General features: G+C 60.4%; 1 protein-coding gene across 1 annotated transcript; it reads right to left on the bottom strand.

The window, feature by feature from the left end:
* Positions 1-974: 974 nt before the first annotated feature.
* MMP15 (matrix metallopeptidase 15) lies at positions 975-21,206 on the bottom strand. The gene is made up of 10 exons (XM_066349777.1): positions 20,905-21,206; positions 10,059-10,207; positions 9,362-9,490; positions 7,758-8,065; positions 7,263-7,424; positions 5,784-6,037; positions 5,081-5,219; positions 4,319-4,469; positions 4,065-4,180; positions 975-2,889 (listed from the first exon to the last, which is right to left on the bottom strand). Exons 1-10 carry the CDS (start codon positions 21,064-21,066, stop codon positions 2,432-2,434), a joined length of 2,028 nt encoding a protein of 675 aa, XP_066205874.1. The 5' UTR covers positions 21,067-21,206; the 3' UTR covers positions 975-2,431.
* Between the last annotated feature and the right edge of the window lie 5,300 nt (positions 21,207-26,506).

Below are 26,506 nucleotides of genomic sequence, written 5' to 3'. Positions count from 1 at the left end.
CCTGTGGTTTCTGCTGCAGAAACGCTGACAAGGTGGTGTCCGCCCCGGACCCCAGACCCCTGGCAAGGTCCCTGCGTGGGGGAAGCACACAGGCCGTTTCCTAGCTCAGCCTGAGAGGCCAGTGGGGCTTCCCAGGGCCAGCATTTCCTACTTTCGTCAGCCAGTTTTCAATACAAAGAGAGGAAAGGGTGGGATCGGGAGGGGCTGGGGAGGGGGTATACAGCTGTGGGGGCGGAGGGGGCCCAGAACAGGTTGGAGGACCCTGGCTGAGGAGTCGCGGAGGCCTGGCTCCATGGTTGGGTGGGACTCCGCTACAGCCGATTATTGCATTCCTGGGGGTGCAGGCCAGTGCCCAATAGGACGGCCCGAAGGACAGATGAGGGGTCCAGTTCTCACCCAGACCGGAGGGACAGCAGTGCTTGTCTCCTGGGCATCATCTGCACCCTGCCCAGGCCAAGCCTCTCTGCGGCTTCGAAGATGAGAGACAGATCTTGCCCCAGCAGAGCATGCGGTGAGGGGAACTTTTAGAGTCCGCGGTGGCACCGTTTCCCTTTCCTTCCTGACCAAGCTGCATCTTCGAGCTGCTCAGGACCCAGTCTGGATGGCTGGAGGGACAGGTGGCCTGGTTCTCTCACCCCTCTTGGGTGTGCAGGGCATGTGAGAGGCTGGATTGCCCTTTCTCACCATGAGTGAATGACAAGCATCTGCCCCACTCCATCCCTGTCCCACCCGGATGGGGCCACCCCCAGCCCCCTGCCATACCCTCCTCTAGTCTAGTGAGGGCAGCTGCCTGTCACTCTCCTCCCAGCTCCTCCCCTTCCAGGGCTGCTGGGAAGGGGCCCCCACAGAACTGGGAAGGAAGTCTCGTAGGTGTGAGAGCAAGTCCTCCAATCCCAGCTGGGACTCTGCCCAGTCACCTGCTGCCCCTCCAGCTGTAAGCTCCGGCCCAAGGCCTTGCACAAAGGAGGCCACACTCACCGGCCATACAATTTAATCAGTGCAGGTTATTTACAGAAAGAAACATAGGGGGGTGGACACGGACCCCCCTCCCTCCTTGGCTGGCTCTCTGGTTCTGAGGACGGAGGGGACAGTAGCTGCTGAACCTGCATTCGGGGCCAGCCCATGCGACGCCCCTCCCTCCAGGGGCCACGGGGGCTGTGGCTGTGGGGTGGCGGAGGGGACAGCCGCCGTACAGTACCATTTCCCACAGCACTCGCCTCTGCTTGCTTTAGGAACACAGGAGGAAGCGTCTCCACCCTCAGGGCTGAGCCCAGGAGCAGAGGAGTCTAGTCTCCCGGCCACCACAATGGGGTCCTGCTGGCCTCTCCCACTAGTGCCCTGGGGGACTGGGAGCCAGAGGGGAGGAGCCCTCCCTAAGCCTGGTACATGGTGGGCGGTGGGCACCCACACAGGTGGGCATACCCTGTGACACCCAGCACCCCAGCCAAGGCACCCATCAGCCCCCATCTCCTTGGGAGAGCCGCGACATGGGCAGCTGGAGCCCGAGGCGGTGGGGTTGAGACCCCTGAGGACAGTGATGTGGGTGAGCGAGGGGGGGATCAGGCCCAGGGGAGGAGCCCAGGTGGGTCACATAGCTCAGAGAAAACACAGACAGGGGGTTGGGGGCCCAGCCGAGAGGCGAGGCTCCTGGGAGGAGGGGACGTGGCAGACCCCCTTTGGTCCTTGGTAAGGCGGGCCCAAAACCCCTTCTCCAGAGAGAACAGGAGGCACGGGCTCCAGGGGCACAGGGGGAGCTGGGGGCTGCTGGCCCTTCTGCTGGCCGGGGGCGGGGTAGGGCTCGTAGGCACAAGGGGCCCGGGCTGCTGGGGTTCCTAGAGGTTGGCTGAGAAGGAACCAAAACTCAACGTGGACTCACAGCTGGGGGCCACTTCCCCCTCTGTCTCCCCGACCTGGGGCACCCCGGTACTAAAGCAGGGAGAAAAAGACAGGTGGGTGGAGACCAATTAGGACCTACTGGTCTCCAAAGGCAACAGAGCTCACGGTTCTGGCCACAGGGCTCAGGCTGCAGAGGGCCCAGGACGGGAAGAACCCCCACACCTTGTCAGCCACTCTCCCACCTGGGCCTCTGACTCTCTAACCTGCTGGCTGAGGCCACAGCAGAGGTGGGTAAGGGCCTAATTCCCTGTCTGGAGCAAAACTCCATTTAGAAAGCTCTAACCCACCGCCCCGAGGACTGCCTCTGGCCAGGAAAGTAGAAACCAATGCTCAGTTAGTGTGCAAAAATAAAAAATAAAAAATAAACCCAAAAAACAAAAAAAACCCTGGGCATAAATAAACAATGGGGGCAGGGCTGGCAGGGATGTCGGAGGGCCTGGGGCAGAGGAAGCCAGCAAAGGCTCGCGCTGGGGGCCCCTGGCAGACCCGCGGGCAGGCCAGCCGGGCCCCTAGCACCGTGAGGCAGGAGCCGCGGTCAGACCCACTCCTGCAGAGAGCGCTTGCAGTACAGGAGCATGCGGGGCGCGCCCTTGCGCTGCATCTGCACCAGGGCGTAGGTCAGGCCCAGGATGCACAGGAGCAGCAGCAGCGGCGGCACCAGCACCATCACCATGTTCACCGTCCGAGTCACCTCCTCCATCTGCACCACCACGCGGCTGCCCCCGTCCTCGTCCGTCCCTGCCCCAGAGTCCCCTTCCCCGGCGCCCGGGTCAGCCTCACGGCCCTCATCACCCTCCTGGCTGTCACCGCCTGCCCCGGGCTCCGCATCCCCATCGGGGTTGAAGGGCGGACGGGCCACGTCGGGCCACCGGGGGCCCGGTTCTTCGCAGCCCATGAAGTCCCGCAGGATGGACTTGGGGTAGCCGGGCTCCATGCGCAGGCGCTCGTTGTCGAACTTCCAATACTTGGTGCCTTTGTAGAAGTAGGTGTAGGCTGAGGGGGCAGCAAGCAGGACAGAGTGGTGTCAGGCCTGGGGCCCCCCGCAGAAGATCAGAACATGCTGAGGGAGCCCTCGCTCTAAAACACCCCCCTTTTGACTTGCTTCCCTGAGCATTTTCAAATCTGCCCCTTCTCGACTTACAGGAAAGTCTCCAGACCAGCTCGGAGAGGGGCAGGGTTTTAGGTCAAGGGCACCCCCCCCCCCCCCCCGCAGGATACTGTGCTTCGTGGCTGGACTGACATGGACGAGGGCACTGCCCGGGGGAAGGGTCCTACAGCCTGCTGGGTTGGAGGCTGTGGTCAGGGGACCCTGCTACCCTGTCCCGGGATTGGATCACCCCACACTAGACAGGCCAGCGTCTCGTTCAAGGCCGCACAGCCAGCCTGCCGCGGACCTGGAGCAGAGCCCGACATTGCCTTGGCCCAGCTCTCTGGCTGCGGGCATCTTGCCACGTCCCATCAACCCCAGGAAGGGCCAGGTTTGAATCATGGGGCGAGTCCACGCTCCGCTGAGCACAGTGAGATCGCAGCGGCTGCAGAGCGAAGCCATCACACACAGCAGTAGTGTGACCCGGCCGAGCACTGGCAAAGCCCACGGGGTCTCCCCTGAGCCTAGGGCCTGGAAGCTAAGAATCAGGACTTTTCGTAAACTCACGAGAGAGTACGCTGGAGAAATAAAAGCCGCAGCTTCCTGTCGCTCAGTTACAAGGACAGAGGTCAGATTTCCCTCTCAGGCAGGTCAGTGAGCACCCTGGGAGGACTCTCATCCCACCACTCTGAGCCAACTCAGGCCTGAGGCCCCCTGTAGGCTGTCTGGGGACAGCTGGACTACTCTGCGGGGAGCAGGACAGTGCCGAGGGCCAGCTCTGGGCACAGGTGGCCCTGCGGTGGACTCCTGACTACACGACTTCCTTGCTATGGGACTTGGGGCCCTTTACTTAAGCTCTGTGGTTTAGATTGGCCACCTAGAAAACAAGAGTGGTGATGTGACGATGCGGGGAGACCAGGGGAGTGCTCTAGAAGCTCCCAGCAGCCCAGGCCTGACACAGCTGCGCCCCCCATCCATGCCATCGTAATGTCTGATGGGCTCAGGTGAGCCCCGACCCCTGTGCGTGGAGGAGGGGAATGGTGGGGGTGGGCAGACTGCAGGGTGCTGGCCTGGGGGGTACCTGCATCGTTGCTCAGGAAGGCCCCTTTGGGGGACACGGGGATCCCCTGCCAGACACTGATGGGCTTGGGGTAGCCGGGGTCTCCTCGTTGTGTCTCCTCATTGAAGCGCCAGTACCTGTGACCAGAAACACCAGGCTGTGGGCCTGCTCGGGCCTGGAGTCTGTCCCCCACTGGTAGTGGGTTCTCTCGGCATAGGCTTGGGAGTAGGAGGGTCTGGGGGCGGCCTTTTCCCTTCAGGGGGTGGGGCACTCACCTGTCCTCTTGGAAGAAGAAGGTGTGCCCTGTGGGCTCCCACCAGATGGCCGTGTCGATGCGGTCGTAGGGGATGCCCAGGCCGTAGCTGGTCAGTGGCTGTGGGTAGCCGGGCTCCAGGTTTGCTTCCCGGAAGAGCCAGTAGCGGTCACCTGTGGGAGGAGGCGGGGTGGGTGAGGATGGCATTGAGGCTGGGGGGAGGGCAGGGAGGGGGCACAGGAATGCTATTCTGGGCCTACAGATCTGTTCACATTCACTGTCATCCTTATTAAACACACATACACACACCATCACACTTACACCCTTGTACACCGGGCAGGCACTGACATGTCCATGACAGTACACAGTGAACTCCCCTTTGTGTCACACCTACTCTGTACTCATGGACAGCTGTGTTTGCACACTCATTTACACAGATACATGTCACCCGCTCACACCTGTACGCACACCACACACAGTCACACTACACGTGGGTCTGCATTCCCGTGTGAACGTTCACCCCCCCCAACAGGTCTTGTAGAGAGGAAAGGTGGGAAGTTCTGCCCAGCCTCTGGGTCTGGGGGCTGTTCCCCAAGGCAACCCGGTGCATGGCCCAGGACTCCCCACTTTTAGTGTGGGTCCAGCCCTGTCCTTGGAGAGCTCCTGACTCATTGAAACTCAGGCCGGGGAGAAGGGGGGGGACACAGCTGATCAGGGGTTCTGCCCAGCTGGGTTAGAGGTCAGGGTAGGGAGGCTGCCCAGCCCCCCCCCTCCCCCAGCTCACCTTTGAAGAAGACAAAACGCCCATCTTGGCGCTCATAGGCAGCACTGATGTCACTGGGCAGACCGCGCCAGAAGTGCCCGATGGGCATAGGATAGTTGTCCAGGACGCGGTTGTGCCGGACCCGCCAGAACCAGCGGCCCTGGGGAGGGTGTGGGTGTGAGCGGGCAGAGCGTGCACACCGCCTCGGCCTGGGAGAGGGGCCGCTTGGGACCGTCCCTCCTGGAGCAGGGAAGGCCCACAGAAGGCCACTGAGATCCTGGGGGCAGCACCAGGGAGAGAGCCCCCTGGGCAGAAGGGGCGGGCGGGTGGGGCAGACCCCTGGCTGGCTGTTTGACTCCAGGGAAACCCCTCAGTCCTCAGGGTGCTTGCTCCTCAGTCTAGAGCAGGCGTCCCCAAACTATGGCCCGCGGGCCGCATGCAGCCCCCTGAGGCCATTTATCCGGCCCCCGCCGCACTTCCGGAAGGGGCACCTCTTTCATTGGTGGTCAGTGAGAGGAGCACTGTATGTGGTGGCCCTCCAACGGTCTGAGGGACACTGAACTGGCCCCCTGTGTAAAAAGTTTGGGGACCCCTGGTCTAGAGTCTGATGGCTTCCCAGGGACTGCTCACTGCAGGGAGGGGGTGCAGGGGAGCCAGGCGGGGCCAGGCTCTGGGGTGGGGTGGGGGTACTCTCCTGCTCTGAGGGCACGGGCAGGGGTCAGACCTTGAACACGAACATCTCCCCACGCAGCATGGCCACTGTGTCAAAGTCTCCGTCGCAGATGTTGGGGCCATATTGGTCAGGCCGCTCCGTGGCTCCGGGCTGCACTGGGGGGCCTGGTTTCGGGGGCCGCTCTGGCTTCCCGCCTGGGGGTGGAGGATGGGGGGGCCTGGGGGGCCGGTGGTCTGGACGGCCTGGTCGCCGGGGTGTCACAGTGGGGAGGGGCCGGGTGGGCTGTGGCTGACCGTCCGGGGTGCCTGTAGAGCCCGGGGAGGGGGAACAGGAAGTGAAGAGGAAGCCCCGGAAACTGGCTGGGACTCCAGCCTGTCCTCCCCGGAACCCTGGACCCCAGGGCCCTGGCCTGGAGGAACATGTGCCCCAGGGGAAGGGCCCCCCGCCCCCGGGGAAAGGCCCTGTCGGTCCATGGTCCACAACAAACCCGCCCTCAACCCGCCCCCCCATCCCTCTCAGTAGGACCTCCGTCCTTCTCCACAGAACCTCCTCATCGACCTTCCCACACTGGGCTTAGGTCCCTGTGCCCCTGAGGTGGCCCTTCTCCATTTCCCCTTGGGGACATCCCCCCAGGATACTAGGCTGTTCCCCTGGGGGGTCCGGGAACATTCAGGGGACACACACAGAGAGAAGAACATGGTTCTGCGAACTCTGCCAAGTTCCACTCTTATTACTGGGTTGCTAGGGACACAGCGAGGCAGTGCCTGTCATGTGCCAGCCAGGTGCGACTGCCAGCACAGCGAGGGGCTTGGTGTGGACACTGAGCACAGGCCCTGACCTTCCAAACTGCCCTCAAGGGACCTCACTCCTGGAGGCTTTCTTGGTTGGGGGCTGGGTGTGTGTGTGTGGGGGGTGCCACCTGGCTGAGAACCACGGGGAAGTGAAAAGCCAACAACAGGCAGCGGAGAGTCTGGGGCAGAGTTGGGCTGGGAGCGACAGTAGGCGGAATGGGGTCCTGGAACCCCAGAGGCACCTTTGGTCTAATAATGTCACTGAGGCTGAGGAGGAGAGGGGGTCAGAGACGGGATCTGGGGCCACCTGTGTCCCCTTGCAGACCCCAGCCTGGAGTCACGCTGAGAGCTCCGGGTGTAGGCCCCGGGTCACTCAGCCAGCCCTGAGTTTGGCTCTAGCACCACCTGAGTGATGCGGAGGACAAGTAAGTGTTCTTCTCGGGGCCCCAGTCTCTCATCTACAGACCTACAGACAGGACGGCAGTAGCGCCGATGCCTCCCAGGGCTGGGGGTGGAGGGCGGCCCCGCAGGGCCCACTGCCCGCGCCCGGGCCGCCCCGCAGGGCCCACCCACCGTCCACCTGCGCCCGGGCCGCCCCGCAGAGCCCACCGCCCGCGCCTGGGCCGCCCTACAAGGCCCACCCACCGCCCGCGCCCGGGCCGCCCCCGCAGAGCCCACCCACCGCCCGCGCCGCCCCCGCAGGGCCCACCCACCGCCCGCGCCCGGGCCATCCACTCACCGTAGAGCTGCTGGATGCCCCGGAGGTCGTCCTCGGGCAGCTGGAAGTGGTCAATGTCCATCCACTGGTAGAAGGGCGCCATGATGGCGCTGGGGTTGCTGGAGTGCTCCAGCCCCAGCGCGTGGCCCAGCTCGTGCACCGCCACCAGGAAGAGGCTGTTCCCTGCAGCGGGGCCAGCGGCACCGTCAGCTCTGGGCCGGCCCAGGGCCGGTGTGGCCACTCCACACTGTGGGATGAGGCTTCTAGGGAGCCCTCCCTCCCTGGCTTAACTTTTCTAAGCGGCTGAGCTGCCCTGATTTCTGCGCCTCAAACTTTCCCATCTGAGAAATGGGTACCATGCTCCCTTCTCTTTCCTAACACCCCTTGAAGATGAGGAACAACAGCTTGAGACCAAGGGTCAGTGCTCCAGAGAGCCGCGCAGGGGAAGCTCGCCCCTCCCAACCCGGCCGTCCCAGCTCGGCCTCCCCCCGCCCTCGTCCTGGCTGCTGCTCTCACCGTGCATGTCCGTGCTAGAGAAGGTCCAAGGCTCATCGGCGTCGAAATGGGTGTCCCCACCCAGACCGGGGCCGGGGAAGTAGGCGTGGGCCAGAAAGCCACCCGTGCCATCAAAGGGTGAGCTGTCACCATGGAAGCCAGAGGCAAAGAGGACCATGATGTCAGCCTCCTTCTGCCTCCGCAGCCGGATGTCCTGGTAGGGCACCTCCTGGAAGACCAGCGGGGTGGCCTGCTCCCACACGCGGAAGGCCCTGCGCACCGCCTCCAGCGAGTGGTACCAGCCCAGCTTCTCCGTGTAGTTCTGGATGCTGCAGGGGGTGGGGAGACACCCAGTGAACCCAGGGCCGGGGGCCACTGCTCACTGCTGGCACCCACTGGGCTGGAGGCTGAGACACGTGGTCCCAAGGAACGCACATAGGATCTTGGCTGGGTCACTGACAATGTCATCCATGAGTTTACTTGGAGGTGCATTTGAAAAAGAGAATTAACAGGTCAAATTCTGGAGTTCACTAGGATATCACCAAATAAAGTGGCATCGTGACAAATAGGCCTATTTTCAGTAAGAAAAAAAAAAGTAAATAAATAAAAATACGGGGAATACGTTGCTGAAAGACCTAGAAAGAGTGGTGCTCATGCCTGAGCTTTGGGGAACACAGGGCCAGCAGATCTGAGTGTCGGGAGCTAGGGTCAGGCTGAGGTCAAGCCTGGGCTTTAATACTGTCTGTGTGACCCTGGGCAAGTGAGTTAGTCTCTCTGAATTTGAGACTTTTCATCTGTAAAACAGGCAAAGGAGGGTAGTGCTTTCATCATGGCGTCCCTGGGACAAAGAAATGAATTAACTCATGTAGAACACATGTCCCTGAGCCTGCATGTGACGGGGCGTGAGGAGGCCTGCTATCGCCCGTGGAAATCAACGTGAGCGCCTGTGAGCTGGACAGAGAGCTCCGGGACAGCTGGTCCGGCTGTGTGCTCACTCCGGGTGCCTGGGGTCTAGGAGGCCGTGGGAGCCACTCCTCCTCGGGAGACGGAGCTGGGGGGGGGGGGGGCAGCGCGGCTGGACAGACACAGGAAGCGGAGCCTTTGGGGACCACCACGTGCTCGGGGCGCGGGGGCGTGTCTTGCCCAAGGACTCGGCACAAAGGAGGAGGGTGCCTGAGGGTTTGCGCAGGTGACCTGCTGCCCGCCCACTGACACATACCTGGATTCTGGCCCTGCTGCCCTCCCCCACACTTGGTGCCTGAAATCCCGTTCTGCACCGTGGAGGCTCCACATGGGTACCGGTACACGTGCAGGAACCCAGTGAGGACAGCCCAGGCAGCTGGTGAGGGTGGGGGGAGGGAGGAGGAAAGGGGGGAGGGGGAAAGGAAGGAGGAGAGAGCGGAAGCAGCGCCAGGGGTCCTGACCTCTCTGAGGGAGACAGTGCAGCATCGTGGAGGGGGGGGGGGGGTTACAGTGAGTTTGGACTATCTATACGGGACACCCTGGGGGGTCTGCTGGGAAAGGAAACCTTCCAGACGAGTCCACTGGGAAGCCCGAAGCCTCAGAGCAGGTGGTGGGGACGATGCCCAGGGAGGGATGCCACCCTGGGAAGCTGGGGTGCCCACCTGAAGGTCAGGTGGGGGTTGTTCCACTTCCTGCCGGTGAGGGCATAGCGCTTCCGCCGCCGCCGCAGATTGGCCTTCACACGCACCCCAAACTGATCTGGCACCCCACAGCGGGGCCGCTTCATCCACCTGGGTCACAGGCATGGAGGCGTGAACACAGGGCCTCCTCCAGGCAGTCCACCTCCCTCCACCCTCCTGCCTCTGGCCTTTAGTGGCCTCTTAGGCGTGGTGGGAGACTAGCAAAGCTTCAGCTTCCTCACCAGGAATGATCTTGTACTGGAAAACTAGATGCCCATCGGTGGCTCTGCAAAGGTGAGCCCCTTGTCACCAGAGTCACCCAGAAATGGGACAGTTACTTCTGGGCATGCTCATCAAGGATGTGGCTTTGGGTCATATCCCCTCTGTCAGATTCAGAGCAAGGTCTAATTAGGCTGTCCCATCCAGGGGATGCGGGCTGTGTCCCCCCACTCCCATTCCCGCGGCAGACATCACTAATCAATCCTGTGCTCCTTGTGGCCAACCTGGAATTCAGCCTCAGGAGCTTTCTCAGCCCACGGCCACTCCCAACCAATCAGAGCTAGCAGGGAGGGTCAAACCATTTGTTATCTCTTATCTAACATGCGGAGGCCTCACTAGAGCAGGCCAGAAGGAGGACAGTGCCCGTGGAGTGTGGGAAGAGCCCGACTGAGGGACTCACGCCTTGGTCTCTTCGTCGAGCACGCCAGTAACAGGGATCCCGTAGAAGCGCTGCATTTCGGCGAGGGCTGAGGCCAGGATCTGGGCCGAGCGCATGGTGGACATGTGGCGGCTGGGCTGGGGCAGGTAGCCGTAAAGCCGCAGCCAGTTCTGCAAAGGAGAGACCCCGGCGGTCAGCAGGGCCTGGCACAGCTGGCTCCCGTCACATACAGCCCGCATCAGACCGCTGCCCACCACCATCGCCCCAGAGCCACACCATCTCCCTGCTTTCACCTCCTGCGGTTGGTTTTCCAAGAGCCAGAGCAGGAAGCCTTACAAGTCAGGGCTGGTCTCAAGGGTTTCTCATCTCAGAGGAAAAGCCAGTTTTTACAGAAGTCACAGGCCCTCACTACTTGACCTCACTTCAGCTCTCAGACCACTCCTCCCATCCACCCAGCCAGCCAGCCAGGCACTCTCCTGCCTCAGGCCCTTTGCACTTGCTGCTCTCTCCCAGATATCTGCATGGCCCATACCCCTGTTTTCTTCGGGTCTCTGTTGCACCCCCTCTCCTCCCTCCTTGCACCTGTCACCATCTGACACCATATTTCACTAAGGGGTTTATCAGTTGTCTCCCCCACTAGGATGACAGGAGAGGGTCCCTAATGAGCCATGCTGACTTGTGCTAAGAAAGGGGTCTCTGACCTGCTCACTTTATGTCCCCAAGGCCATGAGAGCATGATGAGCACTGTGGGAGGCAGTTGGCACAGAGGCCAGGGACTTCTGTGAGCCTTGGCCACTTGGAAGTGCATCCTTTGTACCTTTCCTGGCCCACCCTGGGTGTCTGGGTGCCCCTGAAGGCCTACTCTCTGAAAGGCCCCGGCATGTGAGGGCCCCCCAGGCAGGATGGTGACCGGACATGGTGGTGCCTCTGGGCTCATGGCCATGTGTCAGCTGGCCAGGGCCACGCCCACAGCTGTCTGCCACCGGTGTCATAGCCGACTTCTCAGGTACTTGCTCCCTCAGTGCCACCTGTCAGCACAGCCCTGGCACTCAGCCAGGCCTCCGGTGTATGTGGAGGGACTGCCACATCCCCGGGCACAGCAGCGCCCAGACTGCCGCCGGAGGGAGCGGCTGCTGAGCCCAAGAGGGCAGTGCAGACCCGGCCAGAGCCGCGAGGTCTCTCAGGGCCCGGCAGCCAGCTACAGAACCGGCAGGCAGAGGAGCCACCATGGCTCTGGGGACAGGCAGGGCTGGGGACATAGCCCGCGAAGCCACTTCTGAGGGGTGGCTCTGTTATACGAGGGCCGACCTCACATCAGGGCTTTCTGTGAGGACTGAATGGGGACGTCCACACTCCTGCTTGCACTGTGCTGGGCAGAGGAACGTACTCAGTGAACGTGTCATCAATGCCAGGCCGGGGGACCGTGTGGCTGTCGCCAGAGTGGCAGGATTTTGCTTCTACCGATAGTATTGAGGGTTTCAGGCTCCAACAGGACCTGAGGGCAGGGCAGCTGAGGGAGGCATGTGGCCTCCTCTGCCAGCCCAGCTCCGCCGTCTGGCCTGGGGGACCTTCCCTCCTCACCATCAGACACGGGCACTGTCACGGGCACCTCCCCTCAGCTCCTGTTCTTCCCAAGCACGAGAAACCTTTCCTGAAGTTCCTGTGTGTGTGTGTGGGCGCTGCTCCCCACCCTTAATGCACAAGGTTTTCCTGGAGCAGTTTGGAGAGAGATCTAGAAGGTCAGGCCGTGGCTCCAGCAGGGAAAGGGATCCAGCCGGAGGTGGGTGCCTGCTGCTGGCAGATGAGGGCACCTGACATCACTTATTTGCATAAGGTAAAAATATCTCAGGGAGCTCAATCACAGGCCACCGAGGGGCTGATTAGCAGTGTCTGCAGAGTGACAGGGCGAGGGCAAGGAGGGGGGGCCCGGGCTGGGGCCCAGGGGAGGGAAGAGCAGGGGGCTGAGCCTGCCTGCAGGGAAGGGCTCCGGAGCCCGGCAGCGGGCATGGGCAGGGGGCTGAGCCTGCGGAGCCCGGCAGCGGGCACGGGCAGGGGGCTGAGCCTGTGGAGCCCGGCAGCGGGCACGGGCAGGGGGCTGAGCCTGCCTGCAGGGAAGGGCTCCGGAGCCCAGCAGCGGGCATGGGCAGGGGGCTGAGCCTGCGGAGCCCGGCAGCGGGCACGGGCAGGGGGCTGAGCCTGCGGAGCCCGGCAGCGGGCACGGGCAGGGGGCTGAGCCTGCCTGCAGGGAAGGGCTCCGGAGCCCGGCAGTGGGCACGGGCAGGGGGCTGAGCCTCCGGAGCCCGGCAGCGGGCACGGGCAGGGGGCTGAGCCTGCGGAGCCCAGCAGCGGGCACGGGCAGGGGGCTGAGCCTGCCTGCAGGGAAGGGCTCCGGAGCCCGGCAGCAGGCACGGGCAGGGGGCTGAGCCTGCCTGCGGGGAAGGGCTCCGGAGCCCGGCAGCGGGCACGGGCAGGGGGCTGAGCCTGCGGAGCCCGGCAGTGGGCACGGGCAGGGGGCTGAGCCTGCCTGCGGGGAAGGGCTCCGGAGCCCGGCAGCGGGCACGGGCAGGGGGCTGGGCCTGCCTGCGGGGGAGGGCTCCGGAGCCCAGGAGCGGGCACGGGCAGGGGGCTGGGCCTGCCTGCGGGGGAGGGCTCCGGAGCCCAGGAGCGGGCACGGGCAGGGGGCTGGGCCTGCCTGCGGGGAAGGGCTCTGGAGCCCGGCAGCGGGCACGGGCAGGGGGCTGGACCTGCCTGCAGGGAAGGGCTCTGGAGCCCAGGAGCGGGCATGGGCAGGGGGCTGGGCCTGCCTGCAGGGAAGGGCTCCGGAGCCCGGCAGCAGGCATGGGCAGGGGCCCTTTAATTCTGGGGGTAGTTCAGGCCTGATGGGAAGGTCCCAGGGGCACCTGTGGACCCTCCTTCACATAGATGAGCACACTTTAGTCTCAGGAAAGCCAAGAGCTTCCATCTCAGGGTCAGCCAAGCCTTGGACCCTCTGCTCCTGGTGACAAATGCCCCCTGGTGCCCCAGGGTGAGAAGCAGAAGCTGAGGCGGGTGGCAGGGGCGGGTGAGCAGTAACAATTTTGGCCCTGATCACCCAAACGTCCAGACGCCAAGGTGAAGAAACTGACGGAGCATGCCTCATGGACCAACAGGCGCTTGGGGCTGGCCACCAGGTGACAGTCCGTCTACACCACCCATGTAGGGCTGTGGGCTTTTCCCTTCCCCAGGGTCCAGGAGGGAGTTTCTTGCACCCCACTGCTGTGCTGAGTGTGAGACCCCAGGAGGTGAGGACGTGGAGGGAAGAGAGCATGGGAGACGGTGCAGAGTGGGCTTCCTGCATCCTCAGCCCCGGATTCCTGGGACAAACGTGGGGAGCGATTTCCAAGGTCATGACTGACCTCTTAGAGTCCAAGGAGGGCAGGAGCTGTGTCCAGCCTCTTGCTACTCCTGCTGGTGAGTGACTATAAAGACTGTCCCTTCTACAAGGTGCCTCCTTTTCCTCCCTCTCACCTAGTCTCACAGGTGGAGTGCTAAGCACAGGAAGCTATTTCTCAAGTGGGGAAACTGAGGCTTGGGAGGTCAGTAAGCAGCAGAACAGGGTAACTTCCTGCATGAGGGACACTGTCCAGTGGGCGGCAGAGAAGGTTCCAAAGAGAGCTCGGGGCCTTGAGGGCCCTCCTGCCTGCAGCCCACCCTGAAGACCCCTCCAGTCCTTGTTCTTTCAGCCATCTTCCCTGAACCATAAAGATGTATAAGTGCTTCAGGTGAGTGGCTGGCCCCAGGCAAGGAGATCCGTGGGGCCACGAGGAGTCTGAGGGGCATCCCTGGCCCCCTGCCCTTGGGAGAGGCCACCAATGCAGCAGCGGAGGGCTGAGATCTGCCATGGGGCTGGCCATCCGCTCGTCCTTCCATTGAGTGCTTACAAGAACCCATTTCCATCCAACAGTGAGGTTCAGAGAGGGTGACTGGCCCACCCAGGGTGGCACAGCTGCTCTGGCTAGAGCCCACAAGCAGTACCACTGGACCGGGCTGTCTGTGAAGGAACACCAGCTCCTCTTGGCCTGAGTCTGGGGACACTGGGCTCTGGCCCTTCCCAGGAACGGTGCCCGGCTCAGCACTGGGGGAGGGCGTCTAATTCTCCCCACGCTCCGCGTCTCTGGCTGGGCCTGGGCGCTGGGCCATACCAGCAGGGCTGCCCCCCCAGGACTGCCGAGACAATGCCAAGGCAGGCCCGCAGAGGGTGTGTCTGAGAAGGCGCTTCCAGATGGATCAATAGTGTGCATTAAGCACGCCGCGGGGGCAGGAGGCTGCTGCTGTCTGCACAGCCCGCTCCTCCGGGCAGCTCCCTGGGCTCAGATCCCTGGGGCCCCTCCCGCCCCCAGGCCTTATCAGACCCTGTGCGATAAGGACAATCTCTGCTGGGCTCTGCTTTGCTTCTGTCACCCACAGCTCTCTGTGCAGTCCAAGCAGGCTCTGGCAGGGCTGCCCAGACAGGCACAAAGGGTGTCTTGTCAGGCCTGCTGGTGATGAACAGAACTTTCGGGGCACTGCGAGGTCCTCACTGTGTCCATCTCCCCACCCGGTGTCACAGTCTGAGGGCTCCTGGGAGCAGCCCAAGGCCATGCCGGGCACGAAGAGGGTGCTGAATGGGACAATGAGCCAGGGGAGCCACAGACCCAGCAGAGGCACGGCACGCACTCCACCTGGGCCCACCTCGTCCAGAAGGTCTGGGTCAGGAGCCCAGGGAACAGCTAGGTGACCCTGAGCAGGCCTAGCCTCCCCCAGTCTCAGGCTGGAAGGAACCTCAAAGCCAGCAAGTCCAGCTACTGCCTTGGGCCACAGCTGGGCCAGGGACCCCTCAGGCCTGCCCCCTGCCTCACTGCCACTTAGGTAGCTCATTCCAGCTTTGGGCAGCGTGACTATTAGCTCTTCCTCCGGCTGAGCAGGACTCTGCCTCAGTGACACCTGCCCCTTGGTCCTGATTGCTTGTCCAAAGAACAAGCCTTCGAGTATTGGAAGACGCTAAGACAAGTCCCTTGACCCCTCCTTTGCAAATTGGGGTCAAAATTTTCACTCCCCACCTGCCGCACAGGGGTGCCAGCACATGACATAACCAACCCCAAGGCCAGTGACAAAGGGGCCACCAGGGCAGGTCGCCCCATTCCTGGTGGATCATCTACTCCCTTTAAAGGCAGCAGGGTCCATATTGAAGCAGTTCTAGAACTGCCCTTCACCCTGGGAAAGCTGCAGGTGGGGGAAAGGGCTGCGGGGGTGGAGGGTGGGCGGGGCTGTGCAGCAGGAAGGCCTGCACATCACGTGTTCCTGCTCCTCCTCCCTGGTGGCCTCCCAGCCTGCCTGGCCTTCCTTAACCTGGAGGAAGAAACAGTGGGTCCTCTGGCCAGTGGGCGGGCAGGGCAGGGTGAAAGCCCTGTTTGCTGAGGTTTCAGGTTGGCTGGCAGCCTGGCCTGGGGCCTCACCTGGAAACCCCCACCGGTGTTGTCTCCTAGATGGGGATGTCTGCAGGGCAGAGCCTGGGTGGCTGGCTGCATAGGTGAGGGGGTGGGTTCCAGGCTCAATCAGCCCCCCCCCCCCACTTCCACAGGATGACACCCTGGGCTCTGACCTGTAGCCTTTAACCCACAGGGCGGCTGGGAGCTCAGGCTCCAGGCCAGACTGGCTTCAAATTGCAGCTGTGCCACCCCCTGCCTGGGGGATTTCTCTCCCCTCACAGTCTCAGTTTCCACTTCTGTACAATGGGATGATAGCACCTACACTTAGAGAGTCATTACCAACATTAAAACGGAACCTGCTTACAAAGCTCCCTGAGGCTGTGCTCAGGATATGGAATCAAACACATTGAAGGTGCTAAAAACAGCACCGGATCCCATTGGGCCCAGGTGAGGGCCACTGCACATGGCGGTCAGCATCTTACACACAGGCCTACCGAGTCTCCCCAATAACTCCATCCAGTAGATGCTATTACCATTCTCATTTTGTAGATAGGGAAACTGAGGCCTAGGTGGGTTCAATGAGCTGCCCAATAGCTCAATGCCATTTGCTCCCACTGTCACTGTGTTTTGTCACCATTTTGCAAGCCCTTCCCATATCCCAGGTGCCATGCCCACAAGTACTGGGCATGAAGCTGGGCTCGTGCCACTCTAGGGTTGCAGTCGCTCCCGGTAGAAGGGCGAGGTGGTGCCCAGGGCTAAGGGCCAGCTTGGAGAGCCGATCCGGACCCTGGTTTCCAGGTGCCATGGCTCCAGCAGCTCAACCCTCCGGTGGCAGCGGGCTGGGGGGCATCGCCCCAGGCTGGCTTATGGCTGGGACCCAGGTCCTCATCTGTCTGCTGAGACTCTGAGGGTGAGCTGGGTCTTGTTTGTTTCCTGCTGTCCCCACACGGGGAATGGGATCTGGCGGGAGGCATCCCTCCCTGTCTCTCCGATCCATGCCCAGCTAGCTCTTCTTGCCTTGGGCTATACGTTCTGTGCTCCCTCCCCCAAAGGGTCCAGGCACCCTAAGAACCAGTGCCTTTCTGGGGAGTGGCCTCATATGAGCCCTAACTCAGGGGGCTTGTCTGGCCAGAAGGCACCTATTGTGTGTGCTGCAGGCCTGGAGTGTCCGGCCACCGTTAGGGTCCTAGGTCTCACATTAATCTGTGGAGATGTCCTAGGATGCTTACTGGGATGGAGAAGTAGCCAAGCAGAGAGCCCCCGGACGCCCTCTGCTTCTGCTGACTGAGAGAACGCACCTCCTCGCCCAAGGCAGAGCCAGCCATGAGGCTCAGCCCCTGCCTGTGGGGGGCTGGTTGGCAGTGTGGGCCACGTAAATCTTGGGACCAGACTGAAGATGCCAACTATCTTAGTCCATTCAGGCTGCTGTTAACAAAAATACCATAAGCTGGGTAGCTTATGACAACGGACACTTATTTCTCACAGTTCTGGAGGCTGGAAGTCTAAGATCGGGGCGCCTGCAGGGTCAGGTGCTGGTGAAGGCCTGCTTCCTGGTTGCAAACTGCCGACTTCTTGTGTCCTCACGTGGCGAAAGGGACAAAGAGCTTTCCTGAGCAGCTTTTATAAGAGCACTGATCTCATTCATGACGGCTCTGGACTCTTCACCTAATCACCTCCCAAAGGTCCTAATATCGTCAATTTGGGAGTTAGGCTTCAACATATGAATTTTGGGGGGGGGGGGGCGGGGAGGAGGTACAAACATTCTATCTAGAGAACCAATTTTAATCTCCAGTGGGGAGGCTCCCCGCAGTGACCACCACAGTTGGCCTCATGCAGAAGTCAAGCTCTCAGCTGGACAGAGGTGCCCATGGCAGGGAACATCTGGATCAGCAATGAAATGGGGATGGAGGAGGTAGCCAGAACCCAGCACTTAGCAGGGAGGGGCTGCTCTGTTCCTGGCAGCACTGCCCTCTGAGTGGCATCAGAGAAGGTGGGCAGTGGGAACTGGGGTTCGGAGAAAGGCTTCTCTTGAGGGGGGGGGGTTGTTTCTGGATGTGTTTCTATGTTGTTTCTTCTCCACCCTCCTCGGGTGGGGCAAAGTGAGGTATTTTTGTCCAAAGGTCGAAATGGGCAGGTTGGACTGGTGCACTGTTCAAACAAGGAGCGCACACTGCAAGGAGGCGGCTGAACTATGGGGTCCCAGGGGGCAGCCCACACACAGGGACCCAGCCAAGGGCTGGGCACGAGGGACACGACCCAATCACATCCTGGGTCCCTGGCTGCATCCATCAGCCCAGCTCTCTCGGGGTTTTCATACAGACCATGGAGGAAAGGTTTGTTAGAAAGAGGAGAGCAGACTGAAAAGCAGGGATGGGTAGGAGAAGAGATTCAGCTTCCGTAGTTGCCAAAGACGAGGCGCTCACGTTTTCCTCAAGGGTCGGCACAGGGCCTCTGGCTTTTCTGCTCCATATTTAAGGAAGGGCAGTAATAAGAGCGCAGGTGCGGGGGACGGGGGCAGGGAGGGAGGGCTCAGCACGGAAGTGCCAACGGAGATCGAGCACAGGAAGCCTGGGGCTATGGATCACCAGTCCCACTGACTGACGGTCAAAATCAGAATCCAAGCTGATCCCCACCCCTCCTGTTGCTCACCCTGCTCAGCCACCAGGTAGCAGAATAGGGGTGTGTCCACGCCTTGGTGTCAGCGCATCATAGCTGTGAACCTGGCCACCTGGGTCACCTGTATGGGGCCAGCTGAGGGCCTGAGATTATGCCTGGGGGGGGGGGGGGGAGGAGAAGAGACCATTGCTTCTTGGTGAAAAGCAAAGGCACTTAAGCAGACTAGGTGCTGTAGCCAGCAAGAGCAGACCAGATCTGGGGGGGGCGGGGGGGCTGGACTCTCAGGCAGGGGCCAGGAGCCACAGCCAGCCCTCAGTCAGGTGAGGCCTGCAGCTACCCGGGGCAGGGGGACAGGGCAGAGTAACTCAGCAGTGGCTTCTTCAAGAAAGAAGCCTTCTCCAGCCAGGGGCTTGGCAGGTTGCAGGTGTCCGCCAGCTCCTGGCACATGCCAGACTCCCCGATTCTTTAGCGAAATTCCTGTGGTTTCTGCCCTCGGAGGGAGAGGGGCCTGTCTTGGCTTAGGTACCAGGATGCTCCGGGGAGGTCCCAGCCATGACCTGACTTGAAGTCTGGGGCTCCGGGGATTACGGGGCCAGGACCAGAGCCCTTCCCCAGGAAACGTGGGCTTTGGACACAGGGTGCAGGCCAGGCCTAGGAGTCTCTGAGGCTGGTCCTTGGAGAGCATGGACCTGGGGACAATTGTCCCACAGCTTCCTGGCAAATGCGCTAGCTTCTGAAGCTATTCAACTCTTTGGGCCTAGATCTGGTCAGGCTTGATGAAACTCCAAGGCAGAGCCTGTATCTCAAAGCCAATTCTAGGAGTAGGGACAACCCACCTGTCTCTAGCCCTCCATCTACCTTGGTTTCCAGCACTCAAGGGCCTCTTAAATCTTCCACAGTCTCTAACAGCAGCAGCCCAACCCAAACTTTCCCCCAGAAGAGAGGCTGCAGAATCTCTAGCTAGTGCCACCAATGGCTTAGAGCTATGGTCTGTGACCCCAACGCAGTCAGTCCCTGGGAGAAGAGGTGGGTAATGAAGAGCAGAAGCAAAGGTAAGAGAATGAAGCCCTGCAGACCACAGGCCCTAGTGCCCCAGCTCCTAGCCAACTAAGATGACAATTCATAATGCACGGCCACCAGATTCCAGCTTGGTCCATTACTGTAGAGATGCCGTTCTAAGTAGATTCAAAACTACTCAAGGGTGGGTCTGTGACTTGCAATTCTTTGGTACTTCCCCCCAGAGCAGGGGTCCCCAAACTTTTTACACAGGGGGCCAGTTCACTGTCCCTCAGACCGTTGGAGGGCCCCCACATACAGTGCTCCTCTCACTGACCACCAATGAAAGAGGTGCCCCTTCTGGAAGTGCGGCAGGGGGCCGGATAAATGGCCTCAGGGGGTCACATGTGGCCCGCGGGCCATAGTTTGGGGATGCCTGCCCCAGAGAGTGGCAGGATTATCCAAACACTCCTCACCTGGTACCTGGACCACAGGCTGAGGGGCAGTCCCCACCAGCAACAGCCCCTGCCTGCCTGTCTGTGTGAATGAGGGGGAGACAGCTGGACTGGGCACCGAGGGCTCCTACTCCACCTCCTGCGGGGACCTGGCTCCCTGCAGCTTTCCCCGGCCTGGCCAAGGAGGGGGGAAAGAGCAGGTGGGGAACTGACTGAGACGTGTAACTTGAGCCGGGAGGAATTCCCTGCCCTTCCTCCAAGCTTTTATTAAAGTAGGGCGGGGAAGGGCAAGCTTCCATCGGAAAAATCTCCCAGGCAGCGGGGAGAGGTGGGGAAGCCGCTGGGGGCTGGGAAGGAGCCCTGGCCCAACTGCAAATAGAAACGGTGCTCAGGCCCTCGGCCCAGCAGCGGGTGGCTCCAGGCCGGCCCAAGGGCACCGAGGCCCCAGCCTTCCCCCAACTACTCCCCTTTCCTAATCCCAGCAGGGTCTTAGAAGTCGGAAAAGAGTGGACCTCGCTTGTGCTTTGGGCCAGCAGAGCTGGTACCCTCACTGTCCCTGCTTGGACTCCATGGAGCGGAGGGTACCGGCTAGACCCAGCTCTGCCCCAGGAGGCCGCGTCTGATCACCCATGAGACCGACCCGGAGAGGGGTCCCTGTAGGGATGTCAGGCGGGTTCCGGGTGAAAAGACGTGTGGAGTCCGTGCTCTAAACACCCGGCGTCGGCGCAGAAGCCCCGGTGGGAAGAAGCGCCGGGCAGACTGGGTCTCTCTTGGACCCCACCGGGCTGTGGGGCGGCTTCCATGCAAGAGCCCAAGAAAGTCTCCAAAGCGCCCCTGCAACCCGAGTCTGCTGTATCGGAGGTTCGCATCCTATCCCCCCCATCCCAGCCTGCCGCGCGGGGCTCGGTGTCACCCAGACCAGATGCTACCTAGGCGGGAGCGCTGCCTGCCCAGCCAGTGTTCCTCCCCCAGGGCACCCCCCCCCTCGCCAAGAACGTCACCGCGCCTGCAGGGCTCTCGAGGAATCGGCCGCCAGGAGGGAGGGACGAGGGGGGCAAGGGCTGGGGGCGTCAGAGCGACTCCCAGACGGAGGCTGGGGCAGACCAGTGCCCACGGCAGGGCTGGAGAGGTGGAGTGGGCGCGAACCCTAGCCCTCCGGGTTTGGGAAGAGGTGCGCAGCAGAGGCAGAGCTGGGGAGGGGCAGCTCGCCTGACCCCTTTCTTCTGCCCCCTTCCCCTGGGACAGGGGGCTTGTCTCCGCGCTCTCTACCTCCCGGACTCAGGCTGCGGGCGTGGCTCCTTCCCTAGCCCCAGTCCCCCAGCCCACGGCAAAGAGACAGGCGCGGGTCCTTACCTCGGCATTGACTTCGGCGTCCTCCGCAGCTGCGCCGCGGCCCAGGCAGCCCAGAAGCACCAGGAGCAGCGGCAGCAGTCGGGGCCGCGCCGCCGCCTCCCGGCCGCCGAGGAGGCTGCCTGCCCATGACGGCCGTCCGGGCGCGCTCCGTTCGAAGCCCATGCTCTCCGCGCCCAGCCCGGCCGGGAGCGTTGCACGCGGGGCTCACCCGCTCGCCGGCGCCGCGTCCCCGCGCTCGACTCGGAAACTTGCGACGCTCCCTGGCTCCCCGCCCGGCGGGCGCGCGGCAGACCTCCCAGTCCTGGTCCCTGTCCTCGCCGGAGCCGCTGAGGTCTCTTCGGCAAATTCCCACGCCCGAGGAGAAGCGGCCAGGGCAGATCCGGGCACGCGGAGCCAGCCCACGAAAGAGAGGGCCGGCTGGAGCCTCCTGCCGCCGGGTCCCGCCGCCTGGGATCCCGGGGCCCGGCCCCCGAGAGCAAGGCAACTCCTGAGCCTTTGTCTGGCTCAGCGCTCCGGCCGCCCGGTCCCGCGGCGCCCCCTGCGCGCCCAGCTCCCTCTGCCCATGCCCAGGGCCGGACGCTGCCCTGAGCGCGCGCCGCCCGCCCGGGGACTCGGCTCGCCCCGCGCCCAATCGGGCCCGGCTCCTCGCGCAGTCCCGGGAGGAGGCGCCGGGAGCCGGTCGGAGCGAGCGAGCGAGCCAGCCAGGGAGCCGGCGCCCGACGTCCCCGGCGAGTTCCGCGCAGCTCCGGGCGCTCCCAACCCTCCTCCTTGCGCCGCGGTTGCCCCCGCTCTTAAAGGGCCAGTGCTCTCTCGGCGCACAGCCCCGGGCGGGGGCGGGGGGCGGTACCTTAGGCGGAGGCTTCTTGGTAGCAGGTGCAGGCGGTGGAGCCGGGCAGGCGGCCCTTTCACTCTTTTCAGACGGCGGGAATCCTCCCCAGCCCACCTCCTTCACGCCTATCCTCGAATTTGGAGAGTGGAGTTGATCCCCAAAGCGACTCCCTCACAGACAGTAAGTAGGAATGAAGACTCTTCTTTCTCCCACTTGGTAGGTGGCTGAGGCAGCGGTGGGCAGGAAGGGGGACTGGGGAGGAAGGACCCAAGTGTGCCGCTTTAGGGTTAAACAAATAAGCAAAAGATAAACAAAATATAGAGATTTATTGTTTTCTCAAAAGCCCTTCAAGCCTTTGGTCCTTCAAGTGACTTTCCCCGGTTGCAAAGTGAGGTGTTGGGTATGTTGTGCATGCCTGCAGTGTGACCAAGCACAGGCACAGGGGGGACACGATCGAAGCCCTGCGTCACCACTTAACTGCGGCCTGGCCGTGCTCAAGTTACTTAACTTTCCTGAGCCTCCGTGTTGTCACCTGGAACATGCGGCTCAGGTGTGGGTTGCGTGTGCTTCCGGTTCCTGGCCTAGCACACGTTAGGCATCCGAGCCCAGGACACTATTTTGTGCAAGTGAAATGTGACCGTTGGGCCTGCCAGGGTGCTGGGCGGGTAGGCAGAACTTCCCGCCGCGGGGAGCTCAAGTGCTGGGTTCAAATCTATTCCAGGATCCGCTTGAGCTCCTATCGGTGTAGATGCAGAAGGCTGGAGGTAGGGGGGCCGAGGTCTAAAGTGTGAGGAGGCCCGGTGCCCAAACCGAAGACAGATGGGTGGCAGGGGCTGGATGTGACGTGCCCAGCATGACAGCAGGGCAGAGACCTTCCCTCTCCTCTGCCACCTCCCAGCCCCTGAAACGGGAGCTGTCCTTACCAGAGGGAGGTTTCTCCTGAAACTTCCCCCACTGGCCTCACCTCCCTAAAATGGGCAGAAATCTGGCAGAGCTTTAGAAATTTACCTGGTCACCCACCTGCCAGGTGAAAAAGAAAAGGAGTCCTGTTAAAGAGAACAGACAGAAGTTAAAGCAGCAGAGACAGATTTCATTAAAAAAAAAAAAAGAAGAAAAAAGAAAAAAAAAAAGAGCTCTTGTGCCCTGACCTGTTGGCTCGGTTAGTTGGAGAGTCATTCCCATCAGCAAAGGTTGAGGGTTTGATCCCCGGTCAGGGCACTTGCAGGAATGGATTCAAGTTTCTGTTTCTCTCTCTCCCTTCCTCTGTTTCTATAATCAATAAAAAATAATAACTAAAACAATTAAAAATAAAAACTGTTGGAATAGTGGAAGAGAGACTCAGTACAAAACTGGGCCCAATTCTCAATACAACCAATAATAAGTGAAGGTTTATAGCTGAGAGCCAGGTGGTGGGCACTGGTGGCTGGAAGAGGACTGAAAGGGGACATCAAGGCTGGGGGATTCGGGCTGATGACAGGCAGGGTGACCAGGTGTCACCGGGGTGGGGGCTGGGGCAGTGGGGTTCTGGAGGTCGCCCAGATGTCAAGGGTGGGGAATTCTCACTAAACTGGGCAGGTTTCTTGCTAAAACGAGATCCTACAGGACATACAGACATGGCCTTGTTGAGGAGAGAGTTCAGGGGAGCCAGGCTAAGGTGTGATCAAGTAAAGAATCTTTGTCCCCCTCCCCTTGTTCAAGGGGAAAACAGACATTCTTTTTTAATTCTTTTTATTTTATTTTATTTTATTTTTGTATTTTTCCGAAGCTGGAAACAGGGAGGCAGCCAGACAGACTCCCGCATGCACCCGACCAGGATCCACCCGGCATGCCCACCAGGGGGCAATGCTCTGCCCATCTTGGGGCGTCACTCTGCCGCAATCAGAGCCATTCTAGCGCCTGAGGACAGGCATTCCTTTTTGCTCTGAACAATATAAGTCCATTTCTCACTTGATTGCCTTTATTCCTTTAGAACCAGCGGAACCACCTGTAGGGACTTGGTGACAGAGGATAATTGCTGTACTATGTGACCCACAGACATTTAATGAGAAGGATACTTTGAAGATAAATGGAAAGACAAAGATTAGAGGCAGAATTGACTTCTGTGCCCAGCTTTGTAGACCTTCAGGGATGGACCAGAAGAAGTCCATGACCTGTTGTCCTCCTCGGTGGTGTGAGCGCGGTGGCGGTGACGTGCACATTTTCCATTGACCTCTTGAGGCATCATGACTGAGGCAAAGACATCAGGTAGGCTGCAGGGACAAGGTGCAGCAGTTGCTTCTGATCACTGGGCAAGGGCCCCCTTCTGCAGCCAGGGTCACAAGGAGGGCCAGGCCGTTATGGAGAACAGCGTGCTGGGTTTCTCATCGTTGGCGAGTTACCAGTTCAAGGCGGGTGGGGGTGTTAACCAGGGACAAGGTGAATGGCATCACCAATGAGCCCGGTAGTCCTCCCTTATCCATGATTCCGCTCTCCATGGTTTCAGTTACCTGCGGTCAATCGTGGTCTGAAAATATTAAATGGAAAAACAATGCATATGTTTTAAATTGCTGTCGTTCGGAGTAGCGTGATGAAATCTTGTGCCGTCCCGCTCCGTCTTGCTCAGGACGTGAACCATCCCTTTGTGTAGCATCATCACGATGTACGTGCTACCCAAACAGCTAGTCACTAGGACAATCTCCCACTAGCCAGGACAAATAAGCCGTCCCCATAGGCCTTCCCGTGATAATTTTCAGGGCACATACGAGAAACAACCAATGCGTGCACAACTAAGGGGAACATCGAGTTGATGTTTCCTTCTTTCTTTCTTTCTCTCAGATCAACGGAAAAATTAAAAAAAAAAAAGCCAAAGGACCTTAACTCCTGTTTGTCTAATCCCATATGTTGTCCTTCCCACATGTTGCGTAAGCTGTACCCAGACTCGAGAAAGAAACATGGTAGCTACCAGGCGGCCATCTTGGTGTTTCCAAAGTCCGTCTGTAAATGGCTTGGACATTCAACTTTCCCCACCCAGTTCTTTCTGAGTCTGGAGCTGTTGCTGGGCCATGTGGGTCTCTGTTCTGATTTCCTTAGGAGTCATTCTAAATTAGTGCTTTTTCTCCCTCGAGTGAAAGTGACTAACCCCACTGGGTCTAAGGCCTCGAAGCAGAATGCAGAAGGCACGGTCCAAAGGCTCGGGAACCGCTTGGATTTCTTGGGTGGTAGAAGAGGCTGCTAATTTAGCATAGTTATCAGCCTATCTGTTTTTTTCAAGCCTCATCTGAATTTTTTGTGCTCTGTCCCTCAGTTTTAACTGCAGTAACGTGCCGGGGTAATAACAATGCCTTTAGAAGTTCTGCTGTTTGGGACCCATTTTTGACTGGGGTACCAGCCACTGTCAGGCATCCTCTGTGTTTCTATGACATCCCCAAATCATGTGCTGCCTCAAAGGCACAGCGGGTTTCAGCGGAAATGTTAACCTTTCCTCTGCGCTTACGTAAGCCCGAGAGAGAGCAGCGAGCTCGGTTACATGGGCTGGTTTGACCTTTGGCAGGGCTCCGAATTCTAGGAGCTTGTGTTGGTCTGTAATGGCTTGTCCAGCCAGGAGGGCCCTGTCCTTCTTCAGTAGGTAGGAGCCTTGAAGAGTGAGGTCAACTTGGTGTGTGTGTGTGTGGTGGGGGGGTTCTGATAAAGCTAGCCTGGGACCGGATAACAATCTGGTGTTAATGACACAATCGTGGGGCGTCCCATCAGTGGGTAAAGGAAGGCAGGGTTAAGGATATGACAGTGATGTCCGGTGATGGGAGAAGGAGAGAGGAGTAAGGTTTCACAGGAGGTAAGGCGAGACGCAGGAAAGTGCCGCACACGTTCATTAAAGCGACGGGGTCTGTGTGGCCTGAGTAACGCGTGTGTCAAACGGATGACCTGACACTAAATCAGAAGTAGCTCCACCAAGCCTGGTGGTTGCCGCCATGGCTACTGGGGTCGAAGGCCAGATGGTCATATCCCAGAAGCCTTTGGTGTCCATTAGGCTGCTGGGATAACATCCCAAGGGCATGACCCTCGCGTTCATGCGCAAACAAGAAAAAAGGGAGCGATTGGGAGGTCCAGGGGTAGGAGGTGAAAACAGAGAGCCCCTAATGTCCTTGCAAGCGTGGTTGGATAGGGCGTCCCAGACTCCTGCGCCCGGGGGTGCTTCCCCAGTCATGGCCTTGAGGACTAAGGCAATCCTAGAGAAATTAGGTATTCCCGTCCAACTCCACAAGACCTCAAAACCTTTTGTCGTACTGCCGGGGAGAGGAGAATGTCGAATTGTAGAGGCTTTGTCTGCGGAGACAGGCTTACCTGCAGCTGAAGTATCATGACCCAGATATCAGACACGTAGAGAGAACAGTTGAATTTTGTCTCTGGCCACCCGAGGGCCCTTTCTTAGTAGTGGCTTATGAAGGTATTCAGTGTCCACAGGAGTTGTTTTAACTGTCAGAACATACTGTAGAAAGAGGTCATTCATATACTGGATTAAAGCGAAGCCTCCTGGGAATTTTAAGTCCCTCCAGTTGGCACTTAGGGTGGGCAAGAAGTAAGTAGGAGGAGCCTCCGTACACCCTGGGGGCATACCAGCGCAGGTGTATTGTCAGTTATCCCAGGGGAAGGCAAAGGAGTGTTGGGATTTCTTAGGAAGGGGAGTCTTATACCAGGCGGAACACAAATCAAGGACTGAAATGTTGGGTGTTGGAAGGAACAGCAGACTGGATAGTGTCAGGATTAGGTACCAAGGCAAATCTAGATTTGATGATT

The sequence above is a fragment of the Saccopteryx leptura genome, chromosome 9, assembly GCF_036850995.1.
Source record: "Saccopteryx leptura isolate mSacLep1 chromosome 9, mSacLep1_pri_phased_curated, whole genome shotgun sequence".
Classification (NCBI taxonomy): Eukaryota; Metazoa; Chordata; class Mammalia; order Chiroptera; family Emballonuridae; genus Saccopteryx; species Saccopteryx leptura.
This window is presented reverse-complemented; position numbering and strand designations above follow the sequence as displayed.